Source organism: Aulonocara stuartgranti, assembly GCF_965226115.1.
Source record: "Aulonocara stuartgranti genome assembly, chromosome: 15".
Lineage (NCBI taxonomy): Eukaryota > Metazoa > Chordata > Actinopteri > Cichliformes > Cichlidae > Aulonocara > Aulonocara stuartgranti.
The window spans coordinates 15,766,532-15,780,617 of NC_138951.1; the positions used below are offsets into that span (position 1 = coordinate 15,766,532).

Genomic DNA, 14,086 nt, shown 5'->3' on the forward strand with positions numbered 1-14,086 from the left:
TAAAGTTCTATCTAATCTAATCTATTACAGATGTGCCCCAGCTGCTGGACTTTAAGCAGATTTTAAATAAATATGACCAGAATGACTATTTGGCTAGCAGCTCCCCAGATGTCTGTGTGTGTATCCATGTCTGCAATGAAGATTAAGGCTTTAGGGATGAGAGGGGCTAAGGCTAGCTAGGGAATTATTAACTAGTACATTGGCTGATGACCAAAATAAAACAAGACCATACATAAAGACGCTCATATATCATTATATTTCACCAGATATACTTTGGTGCGGTCCGTGTTGGAGGTCCTGGGCCAGACATCTCCTTTGAGAGTCAGCAGGGTAAATGGCATTGGCACATTACTTGTGTAACGCACATCACTGTTGCTGGTGTAAACTTCCACACACCCTCACTCTTGGCATCTTGACAAGTTTCCCTATTTGAACCAGCTGGTGTTGGTGGCATATTTATTAGGTCTAATCCTGTTGTTTATAATCGTGGAGAGTCACAGCAGGTATGAGAAATTTGTGTCTTTGTCCTTTGGGAAGTCATTAATCTCAAATTCATCTCTGTCATCCAAATTGGCTTTCCGACAATGCGTAAATCCCTTCAGTGTGTGTACTAGCTGTAAGTTGGTATCACATGAAAGTCTTCTACCAATTTTCTTCTGGTTTGAAATTCAAGATAATTTGCTGCAGTTTTTACTCGCATTGATTAGGATACTTAACCTTTCCAAATGCAGCAGGGCTTTAGTTGCTCATTACGACATATTAGTTCTGCTTTATTCAGCACTTGGTATTTTGTTTTAAAGAGCAGCCAGCAGACTGCAGAGTGTAATTGAGTTCATAAGAGGTGTGTAATGAAGCCACCAGATTCTCTCTCTCAGTGGAATTAACAAAGACAAGCCTACTTGACTCTTAACTAATCAACCATTAAACAGAATAATGTCACGCATATGGATGGATGTTAAGTTAAACAACAAAAATAAGTTGAGTGACATTAATGGGACTTGTCAACTATGGTTGAGTTTCTGGGTTTTGTCATTCTGTACATATTGTTCTTTAAGTAAAAAAAAAAAAGACAACAAAGAGAGCCTAATAAAGATCTATTTGACATGGAAAATCTAATCAAAGCAGTTGGGTAAAAACAATGCTGAATGCTCACACCTGCTGTTATACTTGGAGACTGTTCTGGAGGAAACACAAAGGCAACAATGGTGTCTGTGTTTTTGGGTGTGGCCCATCTTTTTTTAGCTCATTTTTGGGGAACCAACAGAAGGGAAGATCAAGGATTTAAGTCTGTTTAATGTCCCTGTTTCGAAACTGCTTTTAATTATTTGCCAGCTCATTGTGTTTATTGATAAAGCAGCAAACACAACTGTGCCTCTCTGGGTATTCTTCAGGTATTATTTGGTACTGAAATGTATGTATTTTATATCTATATAATATTGTAATATGTATAATATCTTTAAAACTAGCACCCCAAAACACATCATTTGTTAGCATTTTGTATTCAAATAATTGAAAACTATCAAAGGTAATGGAGTTTGACAGTAAAAGAAGTGTATGTATTAGCTGAAAACTTGGCATATTCTGACAGTGGGTGTAGTGTGTCCTGGTAAAGGTGCTACTATCTAATAGAAAACCCTAAAAACTGAGTTAAGTCGAGTCATGGATTGGCCTCCTCAGAGCCCAGACCTCAACATTGTTAAAATCATTTTGACAGAGAACAAACAGCCATCATCCAAAGAAGAGTGTTAAATGCATGAAGAACTATTCCTGAACACTGCTTAAAAAAGTATATAAGAAAGCTTATATACTTATATAAGATAGTCATACTTTCATATTGACTTTCAAGCTTGTTAGAATTGTTCGAAAAAAAGTTTTTGCCTTATTTGCTGCACATTTTGATAGATCCTTGCACCTGTTTCTCATTTTCCTTTTAAAATGAAAAGAAATGAGGAACGGCTCAAGGCTCAGTATTTTCGAATATTGTTCGACCTCAGTTTTATGTATCTTAATGAAAAGATGATAAAGCAACCTGGCCCGATGCACAAAATTCATCTGGCACAGTTCAATTTAGCCCCAATAAGAAGAAAACATCTCATTAAATGAAATACATTAGGTCAGTTTTTCTAAATTAGACAGCACCAGCAGAAGGATGGATCCTTAAATTATAACTGGGTTCCAAATAATTTGGATGACTTATTTTCCAGATGGGGTGTCTACAAAATAATAGATTAACATGCATGTGGTGGGAACCCATATCCAGTTAATTTGTAAGCCCCACGCCTCTAAAGAAAATGCCTGAGAGAAGAACATCTCAGCTCACCTGTAGTGTTTACTTTGGTTATTCAAAGATACCCCCACCCCATCCTTGTAGTGGTGCAGATGGAGAAATAAGGGTGATAAAAATCTAAAAGGGGTCTTATCCTTCATGCGCTGGCAGTGCGGCACACCTTATGAGTCAAACTAATACCAGCCACATGCTCATATCATGACCCATGTTTGAAAGCTGGCCTGTTTTAACAGCTTTTAACAGTCCAACAGTCGCTGCTCTCAAGTTTTGAATCTCCCAGATTGGCCTACTCAAGGGTGGAAAAGTAATTTTCCAGCAGTGGATTGTAGGGCTGAACGATATATCGCATTTGCGATAATATCGCGACATGATCAAGTGCAATTTTCTAACCGCAAAGGCTGCGATTATACTGCGATTATATTATACAATTCATGGGCTGCATCCTCCTGAGGCCGCATTTGTAGACCGATTACGTCACAGCGACGCGCCGAAGGCTGTCCAAATTACTACCATATCCCAGAATTCATAGCGCGGCCCAGCCAAACTCCAGTTTCCAGCAATGGCGGCCGCTACTAAGTTTTAAAATTACTCATACTAATCTTTCTGGGTCACAAAATAAACTTTTAACATATTTTCAGGCGAGAAAGTAGTTGTGTAAACATCAAATATCTGCTCGGTTTATCAAGATATCCCATATTTGCAAAAGTGCTTCGACGTTTTCAGAGGCGTCTGCTACCCACCAGCTCGACAGCTAGCCGGGAGCTCGAGGGTTACTGATGCGGCCGAGAACGGCACAACTCCCGGCACATCATTTTCAGATCACCGCGGAGTTTCGCTGCTCGGGTTAAACGTAATATATAAGTCGCTTAGACAACCTAAAAATGTTATTGTTGGGCTTTTTTCAGTGTTTTGTTTGTTCGTGAGTAAATCGGTTTGGCTGAGATTAAAGTTATTAGATTAGATAAAATAAAACTTTATTAATCCCCCGGGTGGGTTCCTCCTTGGTTTTCACACAGCTGACTAAACGTCAAACAGAAAACTTATTAAACAGAAGTATGAGACAGTCGAGAATTTACACCAGTGTCTGGTTATATTTTAGATAGCAAGAAGCAGACGGCCGAGTTTATTAGACTCCACCGAGACAGCGGTGACGCTAATCAGAAGGCTAGACCGTCCAATTTCACGCCTTTAAACTTTAAAGGCGTGTTTGTGTGTGTGTTTATACAATTGCTATTATGTTTGCACTTTATGTGTAATGTTACTGACTGCAGAGATCAGTAAGATGTGTGTATTTTTTATTTATTAGTTTTATTTATTTAATATTATTTTTTAATTGAATGACTGTCTAGTAGTTCACAGATGTCGAAAAACTGAGTGTGGTAAAGCCACTGATTTTTTTTATGTATATTTCTGCAATCTGCACATTGTACTGACTTTCATTTTAATGTTTACACCAGGGTTCCTTGTCAGCACTTTATGCTCAGATGTTTGTAAGCTAAAAATAAACTATTGTGTATGTTCAAATATACTGTTGTGATTGAAGAAGTTAAATAAAAATGTCAGTCATCAATTCATGCATCACCTCATGTCATCATAACAGAGGTCTGTCTTCCGGGAAAGAACAGTTTAAAATTAATGTAATATAGTATTGGCCATACTATATGATGTATTGCTTGTCTTTGTTTAATAATACAGAAGACAAATACCTTAAAAAATAATCGCATATCGCATCGCAATCGCAATATTGGGGCAAAAAATCGCAATTAGATTATTTTCCATAATCGTTCAGCCCTAGTGGATTGTCTTTTCACTTTCTGTTTTGCTTTTACTTAATATTACTTTTGAAGAATCCCAAAGCAGAAAAAATAAAGATTATGATGGACAAAATACCAGCGAATCCCTTGCAGTGTAATACCATTTAATCCAATAACACAAACAATGTGTGACCCCAGACTGACCATGTTGGTTTTCTTTGAACAAAACAAAACAAAAAACCTTTAAAATGGTAACAGTAATAAATATATACTGTAGAGACAACAGCATGAAATCACACAAGGTATGTTACGTTGCTTTATTGCTGCAAAAGTTTAGCTTGAGGAAAACAGACTGTAGAAATGTTGTTTTGTGCCTCTTTATCTCACCTGCAAAGGCGTGCTGTGGATTAGCTGAGCATGGGCCACTGGTGATGTATGCAGTTTGAAGATAGGTTATTACTCTGTGCTAACAAAGTGTTTTTGTGCTAGTGGAAGATGCTAAGGGACTTCTGTAATAAGAAAAATAATTGGTTTACCATCGAGTAAAAATTTTATTAAGATGCTTTTTGTAAAAAGAAAACAAGTTGTAGTATCAGCCACCTTTTATTCTTTTTAGAAGTAAAATAAGCAAGCTTTTATGTGTCTGTTCAGTTTCAGCCACACTGATCACAGCTTTTAGTTTGCAGTTCTCGTTAACTGCAGCTAGATAAAAGGAAAAATGGGTGCTTTGGTAATTAAGCATCTGTTTGGTGATCTTTCCTTTTTCAGACACGATTAAAAGCTCTTGCACCTTTACCTATGGTTTTTTTTCTTTGTTTGTTTTTGTTTTGCTTTTTCAATTGAACACAGCTCATTTGCACATTGGAGGCATACACAGACTCTGTGTTGTTTCTCTTTGCCTACAACAATTAAGCTTTAAAGTATTATTATTATTACCATACTTAATCATCCAAATAAGCTAATGAAAGAAAATTATAGGCCTCTTTGCTTGTCTGGAGAAATTACATGAAAACAAGCAATACAAAACATTTTAATAAAGTGGCACAAAGGCTATAATAGTTTACCCCAAAGAAACAATTAAACATACTTTGAGTGAAATGGAAAACATGTACATTTTGAAACAGTTATGCTGAGATGCTGTTTTTCTAATCTATTCTGTTCCTGTTCAGTGAATGTGTTGTGAAGGAGCTCTTGATCGACAGGGTCGAACACACACACACACACACACACACACACACACACACACACACACACACACACACACACACACACACACACACACACACACACACACACACACACTCTTTACCATTTTAGTAGTAAAGATTCAGCCAATAGGTGAGGCCAGTGCTTTGCTTTTTTGGGGTTGAAGCTGTTGTCTTTGTTGCAATTTAAATCCCCCCTTTTGTATAATGGAAACAAGGAAATCATTATTCTTAAAAAAAAAAAAAAAAAAAAAAAAAAAAAATCATTCAACTGCTTGGGTTAAAATTGATGGGAGACACGTATAAATATAACGTTTTTTTTGGGGGGGGGTATGTTGGAGATGTACGGATTTATGGATGTATGGATATGTTAAAAGATAAAAGCTACACAGTACTAAACTTAAGCTAGTTTGTGATGACCATCCCTAGTTGGGCTTTTTTAACACATACAGAAAACATACCATAGTTAGAAAACAACTGATATCGCATAATTTGTGCACCAGCCAGGATTTTGTAATATTTAATTTAGACATTTGTGACGGCTGGGAGGCTGTTTAATCACTGCTAATGAAATCTAATCTAATCAAAGCTCCCACTTGTAGTTCTGATGAGGATTAGCTTCATTTATGAAGATCCCAACCAAGTAGTCCCCAACAGTGTTTTTGATTCATAGCATATAAAAAAATGTAGGATTTATTGCCAGGATTTTATTGAATTTATGACAGCGTTACAGTTTCCAATATATTCTTTATAACTACTTGAGTTTGGGGTTTCAGTGGTTCTTCTTATAATCATTGCTATCACAGCGATTAACACAAATAAAACTTGTTAACTTGTACTTACAACTAGCTAATGATGCATCCTGTTTTTCCACAGGTACATGATGCTCATCAATGGAAAAAACGAGGTGTACATGATCGACAGAGACAACGCCGTCTTCCACATATCAAATCTAGAGTTTCCTTTCCGGAAAGAGCCACGTGTCCACCTATCAAATACTCTGTTGGATGGGGTAAGTTATGCTTCTTGTCCAGCGTCATCTCCAATTCCAAATTTGCTGTCATCCTGCTCCTGCTGCGTAGTCTTTTTACGAAATTAGAAAAGGCTAATTGACACCAGCTGTCAAACCTGGTGCGAAAGGTGAGCACGTTTCAGTTTGAAACAGCAGACTCCAATTGCACACATCCTGGGGAAAGCACTAATGAAATGTTTCAGTTTTCAGTCTTTGTTCTGCGTTGTGTTTTTGTTGTTGCGCTCTGCTGTGTGCTCAGCAGGGGTCGGTGGCTCTGCTGTGTGCTCAGCAGGGGTCGGTGACTTATCCTTCCACTGTAATGCCAGGCTCTGACTTCCACTGGCGTGTCTGTGCAGCGTGTGTCACGCAGGTCCAAGCTGCACCACTGCAGCAGGTGCACATGTATGAGTCATCATGAAAACATAGGAAACTGCTTGCACGTTCATGTCATCAGTGATTATAAAGCCAGCCAGACTTTGTTTTTGTCTTTCAAATACTGAAGATTACAAATAAGTTGCCTTTCATTCTTTATGTGTTGCTCCTGGCTTTGCTTCGTCAAAGTTTTGAGAGTTTGCGCTTCCTCTTAGCTTAACAGTTTCTGATTGATGTGGTGAATTTAAGTTCCTCACTCAGGCAGGATGTCTAATTGCAGCGTGTTAAGTGTTCCTTTGAAGAAGCTGTGTGGCCGTGTGTTTAGATTGCTGCAAGGTTTGTTTTGACTCGTGTTTATTAATCTGTTGATGCTTCTGGCTCTTAGCTGATAGAGGCTGTATTTTTTAGTTTATGAGGATCCCTTTAGAACCCAGCCGTGTTGTCTGATATTCTTCATCTTTAGCCCAGAGCCTCTGGTCTTTGTCTTTACATGCTGTTTTGTGTTACAGTTTTAATGAGCTTTACATCAACTTGGGTTCCAATTTTGGATGAATGCACAGTGTAGATTGAATTCCTGGCAGTTTCCTTTGGTCACATTAATGTATTCATCCGCTGCTGTCTGTCTGCGCCATGGTTCAGTGCACCAGATCCATAATGATGGCAGCAGCCTCCTGGAATTACATCATTTCTCCTCTCCAAATCCTCCTTCAGAGCTGTGCATGCCTTGCATTCACACCTTTTCTCCTCTCCACCAATCTAGCTGTGGAAATTTAGTTGTGTTGTCTGGTCCTTTGCCCTGTGAGATGTGAAGTAAAATTACGTCAGCCAGCAGGGGGAATTTTTATTGTAACACACTTCAAGTAGTCATTAGGATGCAGGTACTCAAGCAGAAGTTTCTCATCTTGGGAAAGTGGCTGGTAGATGACAGGTCTATAACAATTTTCCATTGCACTGAAGGCTGCTGTTAAATGTTGAAATGTAAAGAAATTGTTGCCTTTGGGTTCTTTTAAGTCAAATAAATGTTAAAAGAAATGTTTTGACATACTCACTTTTTGCCAATAAAGCGACAAGAATAACACTCACGTTTGTAAAATACCAGTAATGGGCAATTCGCTCAGCTCATCACATAGACCGCTTTTACTGCCAGCAGGGTTGGAAGTGAATATCCATCAAGTTACCAAAGGATGGTAGATGTCCAGGCTCTACTGACCAGTCATGTTTGAACCAGTAGAAGAAGAAAAAATAAGAAAATGTTCCTCCTACAGTCATTGGAGTAGTTGATTGGTTTCAGAATAGCTAGGGATGGGTATCGTTTAGGTTTTATCCGATACCGGTGCCAAATCGGTACTTTTGAAACGGTGCCGGTGCTCAAACGGTGCTCAAACCGGTGCTTAAAGAATAGAGAACACAAAATTGGTCCAAAAACCTCTCATGCTCAGCTGTTTTTTGTAAAAAGATAACAATGTTAGCCTTTTCTGCAGCTATGGGGCATATATGGTATGATTCTTGGCTGGAAGCAGTGCTTAAACAATGGAAAAAACACAAACTTTGTCCAAAAACCTCTCATGTTTAACTGTTTTCCACTTTTTCTTTGGTCATTTTAGCCTTTTTGGCCAGGGTGAAGGGAGTATCTGCCATCAAACAAGAAGACAGCCGCATGTAGCTATGATGATGTTTGCTAGTTCACCTTACATGCATTAATGTAATAACGTGGTTAGCCTACTCAACGTAATTACACACGAACAACATTTAGCTACTCACGCAGAGAAGAACGGCTGCTGCTGCATCATCATCCGTCATCATTTCTGCTACACTGGCAGGGCTAGGGGCCAGGACTCTCCTCTTCGTGTTTTTGGGGGATGTTGCATAACAGGCAACCCACCCGCAGTAGATGTGCTCGGTGTGAGGTCTCGCAGCAAGCTATCAAATACGGCGCATTTCTGGGCTTTTAAAAAAAACGCTATGCGTCGCCAGGTGTTTCATCGGATTTGATAAACTACCGTTTATGGCACCGGACACCGGTACCCATCCCTAAGAATAGCTATAGGACCCCCCCCCCCCCCAAAAACAACGAAAAAAAGAAGCTAGTAAAGGTTAGTTTCTGATCTCGGTAACAGAAGCTTCATACTTCATACTGTTGGTATTGTTGATATGAGCCTTTCGGCCTCCAAAATACTCATTTTGCTTATTTGTGTGTCCTTGAGTGATGTCTTACCTGTTACTCGTTTATCTGTCAGGTACATCACTAGAACACAGTTAGGTGCCTCTATATTTTATGAGGGGCGAGGGGATAAATATAGTTCTCTATACATAGTGAGTCAGTCTCAAATATTTATCAGCTAAAGTGTAAAACGTTCCACTTCCACGTCATCTTCACTGTTACTGTTGTGCACATCTTTTAAAACTAATCACGTGTTTCTTATGAGTGTCAACCGTCATGACTGCACCTGACCTCGACCTGACAGCCTTGCATAATAAATGTGCAGTGCTATTTCTGCTTCATGTCCTCCTTGACCACACAGACACACCCTTGTGCACGTACTTACACACCACACACCTGGCTTGCTATCTTTTTGCACCGCCACAGGCATCTTCCTCTCTCAACATACATCCTCTAGAGAGTTCCCACACTTTCTACATAGCAGGTTTCAAACAGGAACCTCTTTTATTATGCTGTAATGTTAAGACCTCACGTAATTCAGAACATTTACTTTCTATCCACTTTCTGCATCTTCTCCCCTTTCCTTTGTCGTTTGTCCATCCCCCTTGACCGAATCTTTGTCTTACTCCTTGCAGGAGATGATCATCGACAAGGTGAACGGTCACCCCGTGCCTCGCTATTTGATATATGACATCATCAAATTCAATGTGAGTATGAGAAGGTATCGTCTTTTCTTATGGTTTTTATTGCGGAAGAAGTGCCAGGTCAAGATGTCAGGTAGAATCAACTAAAAGGACATTGTATGCATTCTATTAATGCTGCAGTCCGCCTGCAGCTGCTTCTGCCCTCTGCTTTTTTTACTCTTTATTTAAGGTTCAGCAAAAAGGGTTTCTTATTTTGTGGTCTTAGTCGGTAGCAGGCTGTATATAATCCAAACGGGGGACTGTATTACGTGAAGAAGCACTGACATGGTTTAGGATTTGCTTATCCCTTATACCTGAAAATTCAAACTCGTGGTTGAGTTCCTTCAGTGCTATAATGCAGCAGGCAGCAGAGCAGTGTTGATCCAGGCTTTGCAGTATTTGCATAGAGATGACAGAGCTTCATCATTCTGCATGCTAAAGGGAAAGCGTGGCTCCGTTTGACCCTGCAACATGTCATGACTAAAGCCTGACCTTAACAACAAAGCTGGGGCTGAACTGCTTTTGACCCATAATTGAATATTAATTAGCAAAGTTTTTTCCTTGTGATTTTTTTTTTTTCTCTTGTACTTTCAGTTGAAATTGGTTTTGCCAGCTACACTGACCTGTTTTTGATAACCACTTAGACAAATGTTATTAAATATTAACCTTTAACATTGTCAGTACGATGCATTGTGCAGGATTGACCTGATGAGCAGTCCATTATTTGCTTCAGTGTGGCAGTAAGTGCCTGGTGCGTCTGTGTGTTCTTTTATATGTCTAACAGCATGTTTCTCCTGTTAAATTATTATGACCTTTTTCGTGAACTGCCCGGGAACAACACTGCGAGGCTGGTAACTACTTGCACTCTTTCGAACTCTAAATTTAATTTATCCCTTTAACATGTCTGCATATTGCTAATGGCATGCAGATAGTCACAGATACAAACGAGCCTGCATGTTTACCCTTAGGAGCCCTCTGCTGTCTTCTTTAAAAAGAACTTGATGAATACCTTGGGATGAAGTTGGTGAGGGGGTTACCTCCGCTATTATGTTTCTCTGTCGCCTCCCCTTCTCTATCGATCAGAGGATCACACAGGAAAGCGGCTCGATAGAGGGCTCCAGTGGCGAGGGGAACGTCTGTGTGAGATGTTGTGGAGGTTAGCAGCTCCCCATGACTCCCCACCCTGCTATCAGTAGAGCACTGTATTGATCCTTTCTGGCCTTCTCTATTACCTGGGGTGGGCTGCTCCTTGGTACTGAGGCTTTATTCTGAGATTGAAGGTAGAAATGCAGCAAGTGAGAGAACACAGCACCAGCCTGGCTCATGACCTAATGTGACCCCCTGCTTATATTTAAAGTTGGGTTGCAGCTTAATAGAGGGATGCTTTTGATTTGAGTCTAAGGAGAAGAATGTGCCCTCTCGCCTTGTTGGGTAATTTCAGGGCATCTAAGGAGTCAGTAAAAAGTTTTACTGACGTTTTAAAAAAAACTTTGATTGGAAAAATAGTTGTGCCTGGTTACACTCTGAAAATGACCCTAAGCTAGGGCTAGGGAGTTCTCTTACTTCACTTGTTGTAGATAATTACAAATATTTTTTGTCTTTCTTGAAAGTTGTTGCAGCTTGTCAGTCACTGTCAGCTCCCCCACAGTGGGGGAACAGACAAGACAACAGCATTTACATACGTGCCCCCCAATTTTCTGATTTTTTTAAATTTATTTATTTATTTTTTTGTTGAAAGCTGTTATTTTGAAATAAAAGCATGGAGGTTTGCAGTTGACATCGCTGCCTATGTGCTGACACTTTGATTGACCTCATTATCTTTTATGCTGCTAAAATAATCTTGCTTTCGGTGCACAAGTAGACAAGATAATTGGCTTAACTTGATAAACGGGTTGAGCAGAAAGGAGTGCTTATAGCATTCACCACAGAGATGCTATCTGTCGAGGCACGGGCAGGTTTTACAGCCGTCAGGTCCATTTACTTCTGCTTGAAAAGTTAATCTGCAGGTACAGTCTGTAGCTATTGAATCTGCTCCATCATTTCTTTCAGATCAGCAGACTGATAACCTGCAGTCTCCTTTTGTGCAGTTACTTAAAAAATATACTGCATTAACATACACCTTACATCTTTATCAGTAATGACTGTTACTTACAGCAGAAAAGATGAAGTACAAGTTGCACAGATTAACACAAGACCCAGAGCTGGGTTAGTGTTGGCCTCTAGCTAGTAAAAGCTGCCATTCGATAATCGTGCCTTCTCAGTTGACCTCACGTGCTATAATTTGCTCATAAATCACATCCATTCTGCAGGGAACACAAGCCCTGGCTGCCTTTATTGAGTGTGGCTTACTCAAACAATGCTAATCCACCAATTCATGTTGTTCTACCGTGTTAAATACAAGTGGATTATGCAGTATATTAAGAAGAGTAGTCATAATTCTGAATATGTTGTAGAAGTACTTATGAAGTACCTTGCAACCCCTTGTTAAACACAGCAATATGCTTAACTCTTTGCTGTATCTCTAGATGCATTTTTTCCCCCTGGTTTTGAACTCTGTCTGAGAAGAAAGCTCATGACAGCATTGCAGTGACTCATAAAGGAGCGGGAACTGTATGCTTCAGGGACTCTTCTCGTACACTTGGATAGAATGTCGTCATAAAATCTGGCCTAAGACCTGCCAGTCTACAAATTTAGACACCCAATGTACTCCCGGCTCTCAGTGATGGAGGTGGATGACAGGAAATACATTTTCCGGAACTGTAGGCTTTTGTGTGTGTTCAAGGTTTAGATCAAATCTGCCCACATCTGTTGAGATGTGGATGTAAAGCCTGAATACTTGCTTCTTTTTATATCAAGTGTTCGCTCATTAATCCGACTGCTTCTAGTCTCAGAAAAATATATAGAGAAAAAAAATCGAGAAAAAGTGTTACTCTTCCTCCTTAAAATCTAACTGATGCACTGTATTAGCAGTAACTGATGTTGCCTGTTAAAATAATAGCTTGCTCCAATATTGCTTTAAAATGTTGTGGGCCTTTTCTTTTTTATAAAGTAGTGCTGTTGTCAAACAGGATGCCGAACAGTTTTAGTCCAAAACATCCCGAAAGCCTCTGTTTTTGTCACGAATATCCCAAGGGAAGCTTGGCATTAAACTTGCTTTGACATCTCTTATTTTGTCACCGATATGTAATGTAATTTATCCCAAATTATCTGCTTTCAACAGGATTTCAAACACTTTCATGTTTTTGCTGTATTTTTTTAGCCTTGCCAACCTCATGCTATTATCCTTTATTTCTCATTATATTGCTCTCTGGTGTTTAAAAGTTAATGTGTATATATAAACTGCTCAAAAAAAATAAAAGAACACTTTTAATCAGATGCGCAGTTGCTCTCGAAGAGGGCAGGGCTTTAGAAGGTGCTTGACGCATCAGCAGAACCGGTATCTCCTTCTTTGTGCAAGGACAGCAGGATGAGCACTGCCAGAGCCCCACAAAATGACCTTCTGCAGGCCACTGGTGTGAATGACCAAACGAATTAGAAATGGACTTCATGAGGGTAGCCTGAGCATCAGCCATTATTCCTTTAGGGTCATTCTCAGGTATGGATATAAGGACACAGGGGAAGTACATACTACAAATACCATATTTGAGCTGCTGCAATGAAATTTTGGCAGAATGGTGTAGACTACCGCATCAGTTTTTCACTGTGATTTTCTTTACATTATCCAGTTCATGTTAGTATAAATGTACAGCATGATTTCTTTTTCCTCCCCCATTGCTAATCTAAACCATGGTTGTTATTGTGACAGCAGTATCAATATGGAGGATATCATAAATGGCATATTTGCATTAATGATATTCTCTGTGACAGATTAACCCCTGGAGTCACAGCCCAAAATGATATTTAGCCCTAGAAATGTTTGGTTAACAGGGTTTTTGTCTGCTGTTTCCCTGTTGAACAGTCGTGGACAGCACATGCCTTGAATCATCCACACTTACATCTTGTTCTGTCCCGATGACACGGCTGACAGATGGTGCCGAATGTGTGGGACATGATACCAGCTGTTGCTCCAGGAGGATGTAGTGCGGTTTTGCAGTCACCCTAAAAGAAAAAGAACTCTTCAAAGAAATGTTTAAACAAGAGTATCTTGAACTTCAATCTGTCTGTGACCTTATTTGAAGTTCCCAAATTGCCCTTATAACATTGTTAAGGCTACATTAAGCAAATTGGAGAGTCTATCACAAGGACACAGCATGACTGGCTTCTCGTTTCTCAAGTTGTTATGGTTAATCTGTTTGCAGACAGTTGGCAACTTAAGCATCCTGCAGACACAGATCAGCATGGGCATCCTAATAAAGTCGCATCCTGATGAATGCAAAGCCAATATTCACTTTATTTCCATTTATTTTTTTTATTTAGTTTCCTGTTCTTAGCTGACAACAGTGACATCTGTAGCACCTGTAGCCTTCTGCTGCCGCAGCTCATCTGCTTCATGCTTGGATGCGTTGTGTGTTCAGAGATGCTTGTCTGCATACCTTGTTTTTATCGAATGTTTTTTTTTTCTATGCTTTTGTGTCAGCTTAAAGCAGTCTGACCTTTCTCCTCTGACCTCTGA

The 14,086-nt window shown here is 39.5% G+C and overlaps 1 protein-coding gene across 1 annotated transcript in view; it reads left to right on the top strand.

Annotated features, from left to right (window-relative positions):
• Nucleotides 1-14,086, top strand: part of rngtt (RNA guanylyltransferase and 5'-phosphatase) — a 120,809-nt gene that overhangs the window by 33,827 nt on the left and 72,896 nt on the right. The window contains exons 9-10 of the mRNA XM_082505232.1: nucleotides 6,123-6,258; nucleotides 9,427-9,498. Coding sequence (XP_082361358.1) covers nucleotides 6,123-6,258; nucleotides 9,427-9,498 — 208 coding nt within the window. The remainder of the gene's footprint in view (nucleotides 1-6,122; nucleotides 6,259-9,426; nucleotides 9,499-14,086) is intronic.